The sequence below is a fragment of the Harpia harpyja genome, chromosome 23, assembly GCF_026419915.1.
Source record: "Harpia harpyja isolate bHarHar1 chromosome 23, bHarHar1 primary haplotype, whole genome shotgun sequence".
Classification (NCBI taxonomy): Eukaryota; Metazoa; Chordata; class Aves; order Accipitriformes; family Accipitridae; genus Harpia; species Harpia harpyja.
In genome coordinates, this window is record NC_068962.1 from 11109049 (window position 1) to 11125035 (window position 15987).

General features: G+C 37.4%; 1 protein-coding gene across 3 annotated transcripts in view; it reads right to left on the reverse strand.

Annotated features, from left to right (window-relative positions):
- PTPRQ (protein tyrosine phosphatase receptor type Q) overlaps positions 1 to 15987 on the reverse strand; it is a 117285-nt gene that overhangs the window by 85812 nt on the left and 15486 nt on the right. For all 3 annotated transcript variants that reach the window (XM_052774661.1, XM_052774663.1, XM_052774662.1), the window contains 8 exons: positions 13075 to 13203; positions 12163 to 12309; positions 10340 to 10512; positions 7754 to 7964; positions 5896 to 6048; positions 5598 to 5777; positions 4036 to 4143; positions 1238 to 1519 (listed from right to left, as the gene is read on the reverse strand). In XM_052774661.1, the coding sequence (XP_052630621.1) occupies positions 1238 to 1519; positions 4036 to 4143; positions 5598 to 5777; positions 5896 to 6048; positions 7754 to 7964; positions 10340 to 10512; positions 12163 to 12309; positions 13075 to 13203 (1383 nt within the window). The remainder of the gene's footprint in view (positions 1 to 1237; positions 1520 to 4035; positions 4144 to 5597; positions 5778 to 5895; positions 6049 to 7753; positions 7965 to 10339; positions 10513 to 12162; positions 12310 to 13074; positions 13204 to 15987) is intronic.

Consider the following 15987-nt stretch of genomic DNA (forward strand, 5'->3'; position numbering starts at 1 on the left):
ATGACCCCCTGTCAATATTTTATACTCCTTTCCCTACCCTGTCCTACCTTACAGTTACTTATTTATTTTAATTATTTTCCTATGCCTTGTTATACCTCTTTAATGTTCATCCTTCTCAGTCCTCACTTCTAAATTTACTTTCCTTTCTTGGAAAAACTGCATCTACTCTAATCGTCTGTGATTTTGTTTTAGCTGTACCTTCTCCAAAATATTTCTAGTAACATAAACAACTTTGCCTGCTACAAAAGAGCACTTATCTGTGAATTCTGATATTTTTTTTAACCATTGTCGTGGTTTAACCCCAGCCAGCAACTAAACACCACGCAGCCGCTCACTCACTCCCCCCCACCCAGTGGGATGGGGGAGAAAATCGGGAGAAGAAGCAAAACCCGTGGGTTGAGATAAGAACGGTTTAATAGAACAGAAAAGAAGAAACTAATAATGATAATGATAACACTAATAAAATGACAACAGCAATAATGAAAGGATTGGAATGTACAAATGATACGCAGTGCAATTGCTCACCACCCGCCGACCGACACCCAGCCAGTCCCCCGAGCGGCGAATCCCTGCCCCCCACTTCCCCGTTTCTGTACTGGATGGGACGTCACATGGTATGGAATACCCCGTTGGCCAGTTTGGGTCAGGTGCCCTGGCTGTGTCCTGTGCCAACTTCTTGTGCCCCTCCAGCTTTCTCACTGGCTGGGCATGAGAAGCTGAAAAATCCTTGACATTAGTCTAAACACTACTGAGCAACAACTGAAAACATCAGTGTTATCAACATTCTTCGCTCTGAACTCAAAACATAGCACTGTACCAGCTACTAGGAAGACAGTTAACTCTATCCCAGCTGAAACCAGGACAACCATTAGGGTTGAATTCTTATAAAACTTCAGTTCATAACTTGAATTCCAAATTGCACTCACTTTTTGAAACCCCACCTTTCCTACAAATAATTATTTTCCTGCAAGGCACAAGGAATCTTCAAGGACAAATAGTAAAATATATGAAGCCCATCAGGCATAAAACTTCACTTTTTTCTGTACTTCTTAATCCTCCTTACTATTTCCTTATTTTTGCTTTGTATATAAAAGAGAAAACAGGGTTCAAACATACTGCTTTGCAAAGCAAACACATACTTTTAAAACTAATTAAACTGATCTGTGGGGCATCAAAGGTCACCATAAAGCAGTTGACTGTGGAAAATTTACATTTTTTAAAAAAACTGTATACTCACCAGTTTCAGAAGTTCTCACCAGAAGTGGGAAAGATGACTGATTCCCATGGCCAAGTCTGGTGAATGCCCTTACAGAGATGTTGTAGAGAGTATATGGCTTCATTTTGCTTAGTGACATACTTGTAGATGAGGCATTTTTAATAAATAAATCATTGGAATCACTGTACAGAACTTCATAGTGAGTTATGAGACCATTAGGCTGCTCAGGTGGTAACCATCTCAGATTTATTTCTGTTGCAGTTACATTTATTAACTCTACATTTTGGGGTGGGGAGTCTGGTTCTGCAATACAGAAAACAAAGAGAAAAAAAACCCTCTGAGACTTTCAATTAATTGAATATAGGACTGATCTCATAAACCTATTGGATCCTAACATTTAAATTAGCTAACTGTACCAAAAGGGCTACAGTCAGTCACTCACTCACTCACTCACTCACTCTCCTTCTCAAAGCCTTACCACTTTTTATCTTAGTTAATTTCAGCATGTCTTCTTTTCCATTCATAAAACCGGGCATCTTTTTGCATCCCAGACACTTCAGCTTTTCTGGAGTTTCTTTTCTCATCCACTTATAAATCTGTCCAAAACTGCATTTATTAAGAAAAAAATCTCTTCTGTCTACTGCTTTCATGCAGACTGATCCTTCAAATCCTCTCACTGTCTTCCTCAAATTCAGGTTCTTTAAATTTAGCTGAATGCCATCTTCTTACTGCTTTCTTCTTAAATAGCCACCCATCTTATTTCACTCAACCAAGCATTGAACCAAGAAAGGGACTGTATGCACTGTAACTAAATTCCCTTTAGTTTACTGATACAGCTGCTAATTGATGACCATGAAGACCCCAGTGTAAATCTTGCATGCGCTGGTGTGAAGGTCATGCACAAAACAAGTCCAGTTCCAGGGCAGTGTGTTGGCTAAATCTACTGGCAACATGAGTGCATGTGACTCCAGTGAGCTAATAACGCATGGAAGTGTTGAAGGAGTGTGGGCTGCACTTATGAATAAAATCAGCTCTGAATGTCAACCCTGATTCTTCCGAAGGCTTCATCACTTCACCCCCAAAATAACCTGCCTGTAAAGTTTTAAAAAAATGTACTAAGAACCCAGGATTATGCGATTCAGTTTGTGTACAAATACCTATATCCAGATATTTCAGAGTTTATCATGAATTCTTTTGTCCTAAAGGTCTCACAAACCACTTTCATTCCTGATTTCTGAGCCCATGAATGAAAAGTATTAACTGTAACAGATCACTACTCTGGATGACAAGACTGCCCACATGGATATTTCCCATGTGAAGAAGCTTAATTTTAAATTGAAATGCATTTTGCAATTTATCTGGCATGGTAAAATATTTAAATGCAACAGCCTAGTATCTTCTGTCGTAACGTAAGTTATCTAAGATAGATGTAGTGAATCTTTTATTTGGAGGTATCTCTCTTTTCAAGAGTCAAACTAGTTGTCACTCCTAGCTTGGCTAAAGTTAGGAGACATGAATCTCAACCTGAATTACCTCAGGAAAACTAAAGAACAAGAAGATGACAAGAGTAATTACACATAGCCTTATAAAAAGGCAGGAATTATTGGTGGTCTTCTCAATAGTTTCCTCAAGACTTGCATGCATCTCTTACCAATCGATCAACTGTTGGACTGCAACACTACTCTGAACAAATTTCTGTAATGCTCAAAGGCAAGGAATTGTAAACTTTCAGAGAAAAAGATATTTAAATAGGTAATTTTCTGTTCTTGTGATATGCCTTTCCCCTGCAAAAAACTAACAGCATAGAAGCATGCAACCTTTAAAAAAATTTACAAGCACTTAAAATGTCACTGTTTAATTTGAGATTTTGGTTGGTTATTCAGATCATCTAAGCTTCATAAATCACCATGATTTTTAATCCTGTAATCCTTTTCTCTCTTTTATTCTCACTTAATTATTTTTCCTGTATTGTAGCATATTTGGCAATGAGAGAGATAAATGACAACTGGACAATTACCTTCTTTATTACTTTGGTAAAAACTGGAAATAACTTTGCTGAAACCAGTGAAAATATAAACCTGATACAAGTGAGAAAAGCTTAAGGTTTAATACTCATGACTCTGCTCTGTAAATCAGATTCCTGTGTTCTCTTTGCAGAGGCCAATGGCAACTCCAGCTACTGCCCCTGTGCCTTCATGGGTGGAGACTGCCTTGCAAGCAAGAAAGCAAGATCCAGAAATCTTCATAAAGTAGTGTTATACCCTACATTAAAACTATTGATCAGTCTTAAAATGAATAAAGCCCCAAACCTGTACAAAAACAACTGCATATAATACCATGCAGTGTAAAAAACCCTCGCTTTATCAGCAGCTCTGCTTATAGACAGCAATATGGCCTCTGAATTGTTGAAAGCTGCCATTTACAGATGCTTCAAAACCAACCTAATTTCCATATGATAACATAAAAAAAAGGATAAGCTGCAGTCTCAAAGATAATTGATTATGGTTTAATGGTTTAGATGGGGTCTAGGGACACACTGTTTTCAGTGAAGGAACCTCAGCTCTGCAGCTTTCTTCCCATTTATCTGTCAGAGTTGAGATTAGTTGATTGCTGGTCATGCTGCAGCTTTCATGCTTATTTCTAGCACTTACATAAAAATGGGCTGAATGCAGTCACTGACTGATAGAAGACTAATAATTTCAACAAACATTGATTTTATTCATACACTTTCTTCCCCTCCTTATGTATGTGCCCAGTCTTCTGAACAAGTGCAAACTTAAATATAGAAATCAAATCATTATTGCAAACAATGTATTTACCATCTTCAGGGGTTCTCACGAAAACATCATTCTCTTCAGACAAAGCACTTTCTCCAATTGTCGTAGAGGCTGCAACTCTCATTTTATAATTTGTGTACTTTTTTAAACCTAAAAAGATTAAGTAAAAAAATCTTGACTGTTGACTTCTTAAACATATTTTTTTCCTCATAGCTACTTATAAAACTATAAAAATGGCTACTGTTCTAAGAGTTTTTGATACACATTTGTTACCTAAAAGGCAGAATATGTATAATACCATTCATTTGGGGAGACCCAAATAAGCACTTAGTCAAATCAACAGATTTTGAAATAAGTCAACCAGCTTCAACCCTGTAAATAGCTTTACGAATTTATTTGTCAAGACAAAAGATGTGTATGTGTACATCCAAATATACATTTTTATTCTATATGCATTACTCTGTGTCGTGGTTTAACCCCAGCCAGCAATTAAGAATCACGCAGCCACTCGCTCACTCCCCCCCACACCTAGTGGGATGGGGGAGACAACCGAGGAAAAAAAAGTAAAACTCATGGGCTGAGATAAAGACAGTTTAATAGGACAGAAAGGAAGAAAATAATAACAACAATAACAACAACAATAATTAAAAAATTACAATAATAGTAATAAAAGAATTGGATATACAAAACAAGTGATGCACAATGAATCACAGTTGCTCACCACTCGCCGATCAATACCCAGTTAGTTCCCGAGCAGCAATCTGCACCCCCCAACCCTGGCCAACTCCCCCCAGTTTATATATTGGGCATGACGTCACACGGTATGGAATACCCTGTTGGCCAGTTTGGGTCAGCTGCCCTGGCTGTGTCCCCTCCCAGCTCCTTGTGCCCCTCCAGCCTTCTTGCTGGCTGGGCATGAGAAGCTGAAAAATCCTTGACTTAGTCTAAACACTACTTAGCAACAACTGAAAACATCAGTGTGTTATCAACATTATTCTCATACTAAACCCAAAACATAACACTATACCAGCTACTAGAAAGAAAATTAACTCTATCGCAGCCAAAAGCAGGACACTGATTAGCATAAATAAATGCCTGAAACCCCATGAGGAATGCATTTTCTTCAATTACTATCAAAATTATCACCTTAAAACAAGAAAATTATTATTAAAGTCAGACAAATACTGTGAAAAAAATTCAAGTCTGAAAAAGAATTGACAATTTAGGAATATTTTCCTATGTGGAAGGAAGAGGCTAAGGAAAAAAATTCCAAGGAGAAAACCATTTCAGAAATTACTACTTAGTACATTTCACAAATTACTACTTGGCGCATTTCACAAATTACTGCTCGTCTTACCTAGTCCTCTTCTCCCATCTCACATTCCCTACGTACCCCTCCACAGTAGACAAGTCTGTCAGTAGTGCCCCAACCTTGCTTTCACATGCAGTTGTGTTGTGTGGGTGTGGGTGTCTGTGTGGATGTGTGTGGATGGGGGAGATCTGGTCCAGCTACCTGATGAATGGCTACATTACATAAAGTTGGAAAAAATAATTTTCTGTAATGTATTTGCAATTTTTTTTTTTTTAATCAAATGACAATGTACCTGTCATAAGTAAGCTGTTGTTTGAAGTTGTTGTGTGGAATGTTTGTTTTGTATCCAGTTCCATGGCATAAACAGTATAATGAATGATCTTCCCATTGGGATTTGCTGGAGGATCCCAATACAGCAAAACAGAGGAGGAGCTAATATTCTTGTAAGATATATTTTGTACTGAGCTTGGAACTGAAATGAAAACAGAAAAATATAAGTAAGTAAATGAATGATAAAACAGAATTTAAAATGTTCAGTGAAAGATGTCATGTATGCTAACTTTGATAGTATCAGACTTACAACATTTTACCTTGTTCATGTGTCCTGACTGTAAGAACGGATGGTGGTCCTTCTCCAACAGCAGTGAAAGCAGACACACTGATTGTGTAGTCTGTGAAAGGTGCAAGGCCCTTTATAACATAGGACAGTTCTTCGGCCAAAATGTTAATGGTGTACTGATTATCTGTGATTAAATGGAGAGAAATAATTACTTACTCGTAAACTCATTTTTTTCTTTTGCATTCTAAACTCACTTTGACACAGTGACCTGGAACTATTTTATTGCAAAATAATTAACTTTCTAGGCAATTACAAAAATATAAAGAAAAGTTTACACTCCACCTCCTAACTCAATCAAGGAGAGGCTATTATAAGTCCATTTTCATGTGTACAATAGATAGATTGGCTAGATGAAAGAATCAATGGGCAAGAACTAAAACCATGAGGTTTATACTGACAGTTATCTCCAAAAAATTTTGAGAGAAATCCCCTAGGAACTAGGAAAAGGCATATTTGTATATGGCCTAGTATCTCCAGTGACTTCAGAACCATGGATCCTAGGTTGGTCGAGCTTTTAGTTTTGTTTTAAATTTTTTCTTTTAATTGAGAAAGACAGATTCCCTCTTCCTTGCCCTCCCAACAGTGCTATAATAACTGTACTTGAATTGTCTGCCCTCACAGATCCTTTCACACTGGTATTTTTAGCAGAAGAGTTGTGGCCAGCAGACTGAAGAAGTCATACATGCCCACAAAAAGTTTTTGGTGCATCTGCAATAAAGTTCAGTCAGCTGCAATCCAACTGTCCTAGTCAAAATCATGTTATAAAGCAGCCATTATGCCACTGCAACATGAAAAAGTGTGGGTGCTTCACATATCTAAGTATAAGGCTCAGAGTTTTTGCAAGACCAGCATTAAAATGAAGGCATCTAAAAATCAGCAGACCCTGTTGAAAATTTGGCTGTCAACAGCTTTAACTACTATAATAACTACTATAAAATAATACTTGTATGCTAGATTACAAGAGATGCTGTCTGAAATAAATTTTTTAGCAATACAGACATCTTTTAGCAACTCAATACCTCAACCTGAATGAGGCTGTAAAAAGAAGATTCACATTTAAAGCACCGTACGTTTTCTCTGTATGACGAAGAAGATTCTTCAGGATTAATAAAGTACAGAAAAGATCCACTGTAGTTTAGACTAATGGATTGAATTATCATTTTAGATACTGGTGTACATGGAGGAATTTGGTGACTTTAATAAAAAAATAAAAACTTGACTTTCTCCCCACAGTTCAAAACTCACTGTAAAAATCTACAGTGGTATTTTAAGTTCCTGCCTGTCAACTGAGGCCTGCTTAATGATTTGTAAATATCCATACTTGGTAAAGAAACACTGGTCCATTGATAATACAGAACAAGTGTACACACTAATGACATCACCATGTCATGGGGTCATCTCCACCTGTTTGTCACCCATATAGCAAATTTGTAACTTTTTGACCTATTTCCCTTCACTGACATTTGAAAACCTATTAGTCAAAAGGCTTAGAGAAATCAAGGTCTCTGAAGGGCTTGGAGATATGTTAATCCCTGACAATCACACCTGCTTTGGCAACTGTAATAACTGATTGTCTATGCAGCTTGGCTGATGGCTTTCTGGTGCTCCTTTCACTAGGAAGAAGGTCAGCTGGGTGACAAGGGGCTAGTTCCCGCCTGTGTGGCATTCCCATTTGCTTCAGAAGGTTATTTGGTAGTAAAAAAATCCGACTCCAGCAAATGACCCATTCATAATTTGCTTGAACCATGTGCTAAAGATCATATCTGGGACAGTGATGGGGGTCCTTCAGAACAAAGGAGCAAGTAGATAAATACCCTAAAATATCTTACCCAAAGCAGAATGCAATTTTGCAGCTCCATTTATAGCAGGTAAATCATCACCAGATACACTTGTAAATATTACTGGGGAAGCTGTCTGAATGCTGGAAAACATTTCAGCTGAACCTTCATATAATTCATTGGCTGTTTCCACTGAATTCCAAGTGGGAGAAGGTTTGATGTTTTCATTTATCATATATGGTTCCAAAGAATCAATCAAATACTAAAAATCAGAAATGTAAAAATAAATCACAGACCTCATCATCACTAAATTATTTAATTAAATTCATATATAATATAGAAATAGTGTTTGTATATTTGTGCACATATATCTACACACACACTATATAAATGTTGGCATACAAACATTATCTTTCATTACAACAATAATTAACTTTGCACAATACAATATTTCTCATGAAAAAGCTCAGCTGCCAGTAACCTGCAACCTTTTATTAATTTTTATTTTTTAAACACCACATTCTTTTTTTTAATTTCTTAAAATATGGTTTTTATAGTAAAGTGGCAATTTTAGAGCAAGGCCTTTAACTTTAATGCTATATCCTTGGAGTTACATTGAATAGATATATGTTTGAGCCTGGGAGATTCCATTTGTACTAAGCATGTTCTGAAACGAGGTTGCAGGCACTGAAAACAAGAGGGCTTCAGATACCCCTACTAGGCCCTGAAGAAAAGGAATAACACGTTGACTAGGTCACTGAGAGGGAATAAGGGGAGAGAGAGAAAAACAGAAGCTAATGAAATAAAGAGGAGAGGGAAAATAAGGGAGTATATATGTGAAAAGGGAGAGTGAAAGGGAGATAAGTGATACAGAGGTCCATAGGACAGAAGGGGCAAAAGACAAATGTTGGAAAGGGCTGGCAGTAGATGTAAGGGGAGCAAGAACTACAAAGAGAGGAACAACAAAAGCAGAAGAGAAAAGACAGAGAGGCTACAGCATAGGTACAAAATAGTGTGTAAGCACTAGAGCATTATGCCCCTTCAGAATCTGGGACCGAATCCAGAACTCTAGTGTCTTTAAATTGTTCTGCTGTCATCTGTGAACACTCCCCACTCACACATATGGCCCACTTCACTGCCAGACAGAGATGCTTTTACAGTGATGTAACTAATACACATTAGGTCTCTCCCTACAGACTCTGGGTGGGGAGAGGGCAAAGCAGCTTTTTTACTGCTTCAACTAGGGGGGATTAACCACAGCCAGAGATACAGCATCAATCTCACCTAAGTACCAACAGGTAAAAGCTATACATGCCTCATCTTCACCAACATTTCATAGCAAAATAGTAACCCACATGGAAATACTTTTTGCTTCTGAGGCTTTTCCACATATAAGACAACAGTTTTTGATTGCTACTAGTTATTGACTACCGTTAGCACTGTGGATCTGCCAGTTCAAATCCTGTAGATGGTCTAAGCTTGGGTCAATGGGGTTCTAAATAAAGTAATGTTTATTATGATTTGGTTTGGTTTTTAATTAGAAAATTACATTCAATAAACTATAATAAAGCAGCAATGATGCTACACTAAGAACTCAAAAATTAGGAAATCCCATCATTAAAACATGTTTGTGCAGACAATTTTCATTTCTTCTGTGTCTGTACTATGATACAATCTTTAATTATAGTTATAAACTTTCATTTTCCAAGGAAGCTTGCCTGTTTTAATGAATGGATCCTTATCCTCATTTTTTTTCCCATACTCCTTATTTAATGTTTGGCTCCAGGGCTCTATTTAATGTATACCATTCAACTTGAAAGCAAACTCCTTCATTGAGCTCTACATCAAAAACTTAGATTCTGTGTCAGATCAAAGAAAGACATCATTGTCTAAAAAAAGGTATTATGCAAACTTTGGGCACCTATGTTCAAAATTCAGACCAAAAAGCCCTACCTCAGAAAGCACTCAATCCTGAGCTGAATGTTTGCTAGGGCTCTACAGTTCTGTGCTGCATGCTCAGAGCTGCCCCACCTAAGCATGTAGAGCATATCAGCACCCAAAATCCAGAAGCTAGACTGACTGACAGCCTAAAAGTCCCCTAAAAGATTTGATCCGGTAGATGTGCACAGGTATCCTTAGTATACAACCATAGCATGGAGTTCAGCATGTAGTATCAGACATGTAAATTCAAGGATACAAATGGGGGCAGAAAGTATAACTTAACGAGCCTTGGGAGACTTCTGTTGAATTCACTTCTCCGTAGGATTCATACCCATGTCTTCTAGGAGTTTGCCTGAGTGCACCTAAATCTGTACTCTTATTGTTAGGTCACCCTATGCTCCAAAGACCTCAAGGGCTAGAAAGGATAAGACTGTGGGCTACGGCTTCCTGCCTTCAGTAGCTAAGACAGTCTGGATCATTCTGCCAGAATTATTTATTGTTTTCATGTTGTGGAAACAGCATTATTGGAATCTCTTTAAAACCCAGCCAGAGAAAGAGGGTGGGGTGAGGAAGGTGGCTTTTAAAAGCATTGACATGTCATCTGTGGTGGCTAATTCCATATTCCCTACCTATCAGATAAGGCAGAGAAGCAATTTAATCTAGCAAAGAAATCCATATTAAAAAAAAACTGAATACCTTATTTTTTCCTTCAAGAATAGTGTTTTCCAGAGTCATCTCTGTTTTCTGCACATGTACTTTAACTCTGTAATGGGTAATGATTCCATTTGGTTGTCGTGGCTTCCTCCAAACAATTTTTATATATGTGGCTTCCACTTCTGCCAGATGTAAATCTGATACAGCACCTGGGACTAAATATTCAAGAAGAAACTTGTGTTAATTAAACATCTGTGATTATTACAAGCTTTTTCAGCACTGTGTGCAAAGTACAATAGGCATTTAATCAAATTTCACATCCTTATCTTTTGAGTTGCTCCTGTGCAGGTACAGAGTTACTTCACATGTTTTCTTAGCAAACAAGTTACAGTTCTAAAAATATGCACACAGTTTTTTGACATATATGACATATGTATGAATATGGTCAGATCCTAAGATGAAGTAAATCAGGATAGTTCCACTGAAGTCAGTGACTGGAAGCAAGCAGACCTTTGCTTAAGTATATTGAAAATGAAAGCTTAATTCTCAATTCATCAAAACCAAACAAGAATGAAGTAAAAAGCTGAAAGCAAAATAATGAATGTGATACATCTTGTTCATTTCCCTTTTATAACAGGTTTTGGTTCGACTTCTTCTTTAACTATGCAGTAATAATGATACTGTACTTTATGCAGGACTGCCAGAGATCAGATACATTTATATTCAGTAGAATGATATTCAGATTTTATATGAAAAATTATTTTGTCCTAATATACCTTAGAAAAAGACAAACTTGAATTACTTGCATAACGAAGATTTGTAGATTTGACGTTAAAATGCGACATTCTATGTCATTCTCAGAAAAAAACCCAAACCCAAACCACCGAAATCCCCTGTGGCTTCTGACAGTGAGTTTAGACAAGAGGCGAGCATGGCTGCACTGAGGCAGGCCATCTCTGGAAATTGTCTCTGAGAGCACAAAAGCAGATACTCCAGGAAAGAATATGATAAATAAGGATAGGTGCTCCTCCTGCTGTTACACCTTGACGGCAAGCATTGCGGCAATCACTGATTAAGATATTTTCTAAATTTGTGCTGTGTGGCATAAATGTAACACAAATAACCATCTTGAAACTGCCTGCCTATTACACACTGATTCTCAATTTTTTCTGGTTGCATCCTCAGATGCAGACCAATAATCCTGCACAATCTCACACACATGCAAGATAAAACCGCATTTCTATATAGCAAAGGACTCTCACCTGGTGAGTTGACTACTGGGAGCCAAAACTCCCAAACGACAGAGTAGATGCCTCAGGGGCAGAACCAACCACTTGACTGCCCCAGGACAAGATCTCGATGTTGGGTCTGCCTCAGAGCTATGGACCCTGGTAAAGGTGGCTCCATTAGAGACTGGTATGGGGCCCTAGATTTGGTGAAAATTAGTCAAAGGAGGTTTAATAAGAAACATTGGGGCTGAACAAACTAGCCGTGGGGAATCCTGCGCTGTTCTTTCTTTTCCACTTGCTGCCATCTAACGGGTAAGGGCAGGACCTGCAACTTAATTACCGTATCTAAAAATACTACTTTCATTCAGGCAGAAACCACCTTTCTTTCACAATCTCTGAAGGCTTCTGATAGCAAATAAATTTAGTGACAGTGTATGAACTCGACAAAAATGGAGAAATAAATCGACATAATAAATTTTCAGCTAATTTCTTTCAGTAGCTTTTTATTGCTCTCTTGCAACACTCTTAAAACACACCCATTATTTATTTTGCAAAGTACCTAAAAGGCTCTGCAGGGAAAACTGAAACCAGTTACCATGTACAGCCCATTTATTTCACTTCTCTATGCTTACTTACCATCCGCAGGAGTGAAAACTGTAAGGTTAGTCTTTGGCCCCACCCCAGCACTTGTCTCAGCACTGACGTACACATCATATGTTGTAAACGGCACAAGGTTACTAAATACAAACTTATGATCTTTTGTGCTGTTATCCAGAATATGACCTGGAATGAAAAATAAAGAGATTCTAGCTCAAAAATAAAAACAGTCCACAGATACTTTCCAGGATGATGAATGATGAAAAGACAAATTTTTCTGTGAAAAATCTCATTTGGCATCAACTTCATTGGAAATAATACTGAATGTCTGGGGAAAAAACAAACAAACAAACAAACAAGCCACCTCAAGAAGGTACGGGTTTCAAGAGGAAGGGATTTTGTTTATAAGCTAATTTCTATTGCTTTTCCTGTGTGGTCCCATAAAAACATTAGTATGCAGCTCATTAACTTTTTACTTAACTACAGGCAGCTATATAATTTCTTTATATATACATGTCTGAGTTAAAAAAATTACAAAAACATCAAAACAGACTCATACAGTTGATTGCAAACTACACAGGAATGAAAATCATCCAGAAATCTTTAACAGAAAGAGAAAAGAGTAAAAAACCAGAGAATGATTTAGATATATAAGCACCCTAATTCAGCTGCGAGCCTAGCTTGTCATCTCTCTGAAAGAGTGAGGAAAGTTGGTTTCCTCCACTCTTAAGAATTTCTAATATGAATTTAATTGCGCACTCTTCCTTATGATGGACAGACTTTCCCTTAAAAGTAATCTAAAAACTACTAAAAAGTCTAATAGTAAAAAGGATACATAGAACTGCTTTCAAATATTCATTCTTGATTGGCAGGGACACTAAGAATGCAAGTGTAAGGAAATAATCACCAAAAAAAAAAAAAAAAGAAATAGAAACATCAATTCAGACTTACCAGATGGTCCATACAGCTCAACTCTGTAAGTAAACTTTCCTGTTACTATGGTTGGTGGGTCCCACATCACTGAGAAAGACTTTGCTGTAATGTTGCTCTTGGCAAAATTCTGTGGTGGATCTTCTGGAACTTAAACAATATTGGAAAAAGTCTTTGAACATAAAATAATTTATATTAGGATTTCCAAGAACCACATAACAGACAATTCATTTTAAACATAAACATTAAATATTCTGAGGGGAAGCTACATTAAAAGCACTTCTCATTAAAATGACATATTTATTTCATTTCTTTTTTAAGGTATCAAGAGAGCTGGTAGCATGCAAATAATCCTTAAAAGACATGGGTGGCAGGGATTCTACCAAGTTCAGCATGGACTTGATCATGATACAGATTACATACAGAAAATGCTCAAATATGATTGTGATGCTCAGCAATACAGAGCTCACATCGGGTGTGGGGTTTTTTCTTGAACAGATTCTTTGTTCATATAGACAACACTTCGTCTTAAAGATTTCTGACAGCACTAATGATACACATTACTATCCACAAAGGTAAACCTGGAACCAACTAAGCTTGCAAAAACATTGCATACTTGAGTAACTTTCTATTTTCATGAAACTATTCACATAAATTAAATGAATCCAATACTCAAGTGATTATGGAATCTGAGTCCTTTCCAAAGCATACCTTACTGCATTGATAAGTTAATGAGAGATTACTACTGAGATTAAAATCTGAATCCAAAGACAACTAAAGGAGGTGGAATTTTTTACATCCATATAGAGTAAAAACAAACTTGATTTTCAAAAATGCTGCATATGCAAGTAAACTTATGGGAACTGCTTGATATAAATTTCTACAAAAATCAGGTCGCGATATGTCATGTGTGAGATTTATGCCAATATGGAGATATAATGATCGTGTAAACAAATATGCAAGTTAACTAACATACTACTCTTAAAAAGTACTATCGCCTTTTGTAAAAACTAAGGTACAAACGAAATAAATAAAAAATCCCGTCATTCCTAAAAGATATGCTATAGATTGGTCAGTAGTGACTACTTAATCATTCTTAGTATGCAAATTGCATCAGCTACAATTGCACATAATTCTGAAGTGTCATCTTAAGAGTCCACTTTTTTTTTTCCAAGGTTTAAATCTTTTTCTCTTTGTAGAAGTATCCTCTTGACAGCTACCCGAGCAAAGAAAATATTTGCATGCTGAGTTTTCAAAAAATATTTATAATGAAACATTTTAAAATACTTTAAAGAAGTAGCCTCTTTTTCAAAAATCAAATAAAGAAAAATATCATCTTTGTCAGCAACACAGGAGAGCTTCAAGACGGCTCAGAAAATTCTGGTTGGAGGGGACAGAAATAATTTTTAGCATTTTAAAATGGAACATCAATGAGCCATACAGTAGCGACATATATCACCTTCATCTCTGGTGAAATGGGCATGACAACAACTCTGTGTCATGCTCTTGTGTGAGCAGGAAAGTGATATTTGAAATAAATGCACTCTCCATCCTCCCACCTGCTATGACAAACTATAATCCATCAATTCCTCTCCCTCAAGCCTCGTCTCAGACACTCCAGTGGAGGATTTGGCCATATGAGAAACTGGTAACTTGGAGGGGGTAGCTAGTGTGACGCTAAAGAGATTCTTGTAAGAACCAAGACATTTTGAGAAGGGAAGTGGATTTCAGTAATTACAGAGACTGGATGATGGTGCTTGATACTAGAAGGTGAACCTGTTAGAATAATTGCAAAGCAACACACCTAAATCATGATTTTACTACATAGGCTATACGGATAAATACAAACTTTAGCATGTAGAAACATCTTTCCCACTGAAGCAAATGAAAGGTAAGAAAATAAAAATAATGAGGCAAAATGTCTATTAACTCGTAATGCCTTCCTAACAAATCATCAACCAACTCTACAGCCAGCCTCCAGACAGAGTCCTTGGCACACAGGCATGCAGGACTCAGGGGAACACTTTAACAAACACCTGAATGCTCATAAGGTGAAGATCTAATAGAGGTGGATCCAGAAGCTTGGGCGTACCAGTGTGCTGCTAAGAGGAAGGACTTACTGAGGCTTGGGCCATGAGTGCTGACTGTGCCTGTGGCCCTGTGCACACCACACATCCACCCACACTGACCAGTAAGCCAACCTCCCTTTTCCCAGACCATGCTTTAATAGGTCAACCCTGGCTGTACGGGCACCCAGTACGTAAGGACTGAAGACCTCATCTTTCAAACAGCTGACATCTTTCGATGTATTTGGCAGAACTAAACCCCATTGCATAAGCTTTTCATCACTTTCCAGGGTTTTCTTACTACCAGTGTACCTATCCTAGGATGTTAACAGGGTGAAAAATAAACTGGAAATCAGCCCTGAGATCATTAGAACAGACACTACCCAAAACTTCATTAACCCTAGACAGAACAGCAAACTAAGGATATTTAAATTCTAGCAAAGCAATTCAAATGAACAGTGCTAGGAGGGAATTAAATTTCTTTTCATCTGAACAGTGCTATGAATTCTGGATGTATGAAAGGGGAACCCAGTAACATCAAACTTTGTCAGGCAAAGGAATGATGTACTAGCAAACGGAAAGCCAGAATAACATTCCTCTAGAACACCTTTTTGCTATGGCTCTATTAATAATGTTGCCCACTACCTAAGTCATTATAAAACTCCTGCTCCTGGACAACCTTCATTTCCAATTCTAACTTCTCAGTGCATTGCAGGTAATCCAAAATCAACTTTCCTAGTGTTTAAAGACTTCTTCAGCACTGAAAAACTTTCTGCAATAGGTCCAGACTGAGGAACCATGGGACAGGAGTTTTCTTATACTGCTTATGTTTCCACGAAAGCAAAGAAGCTTTAAGTGCATTGCTACG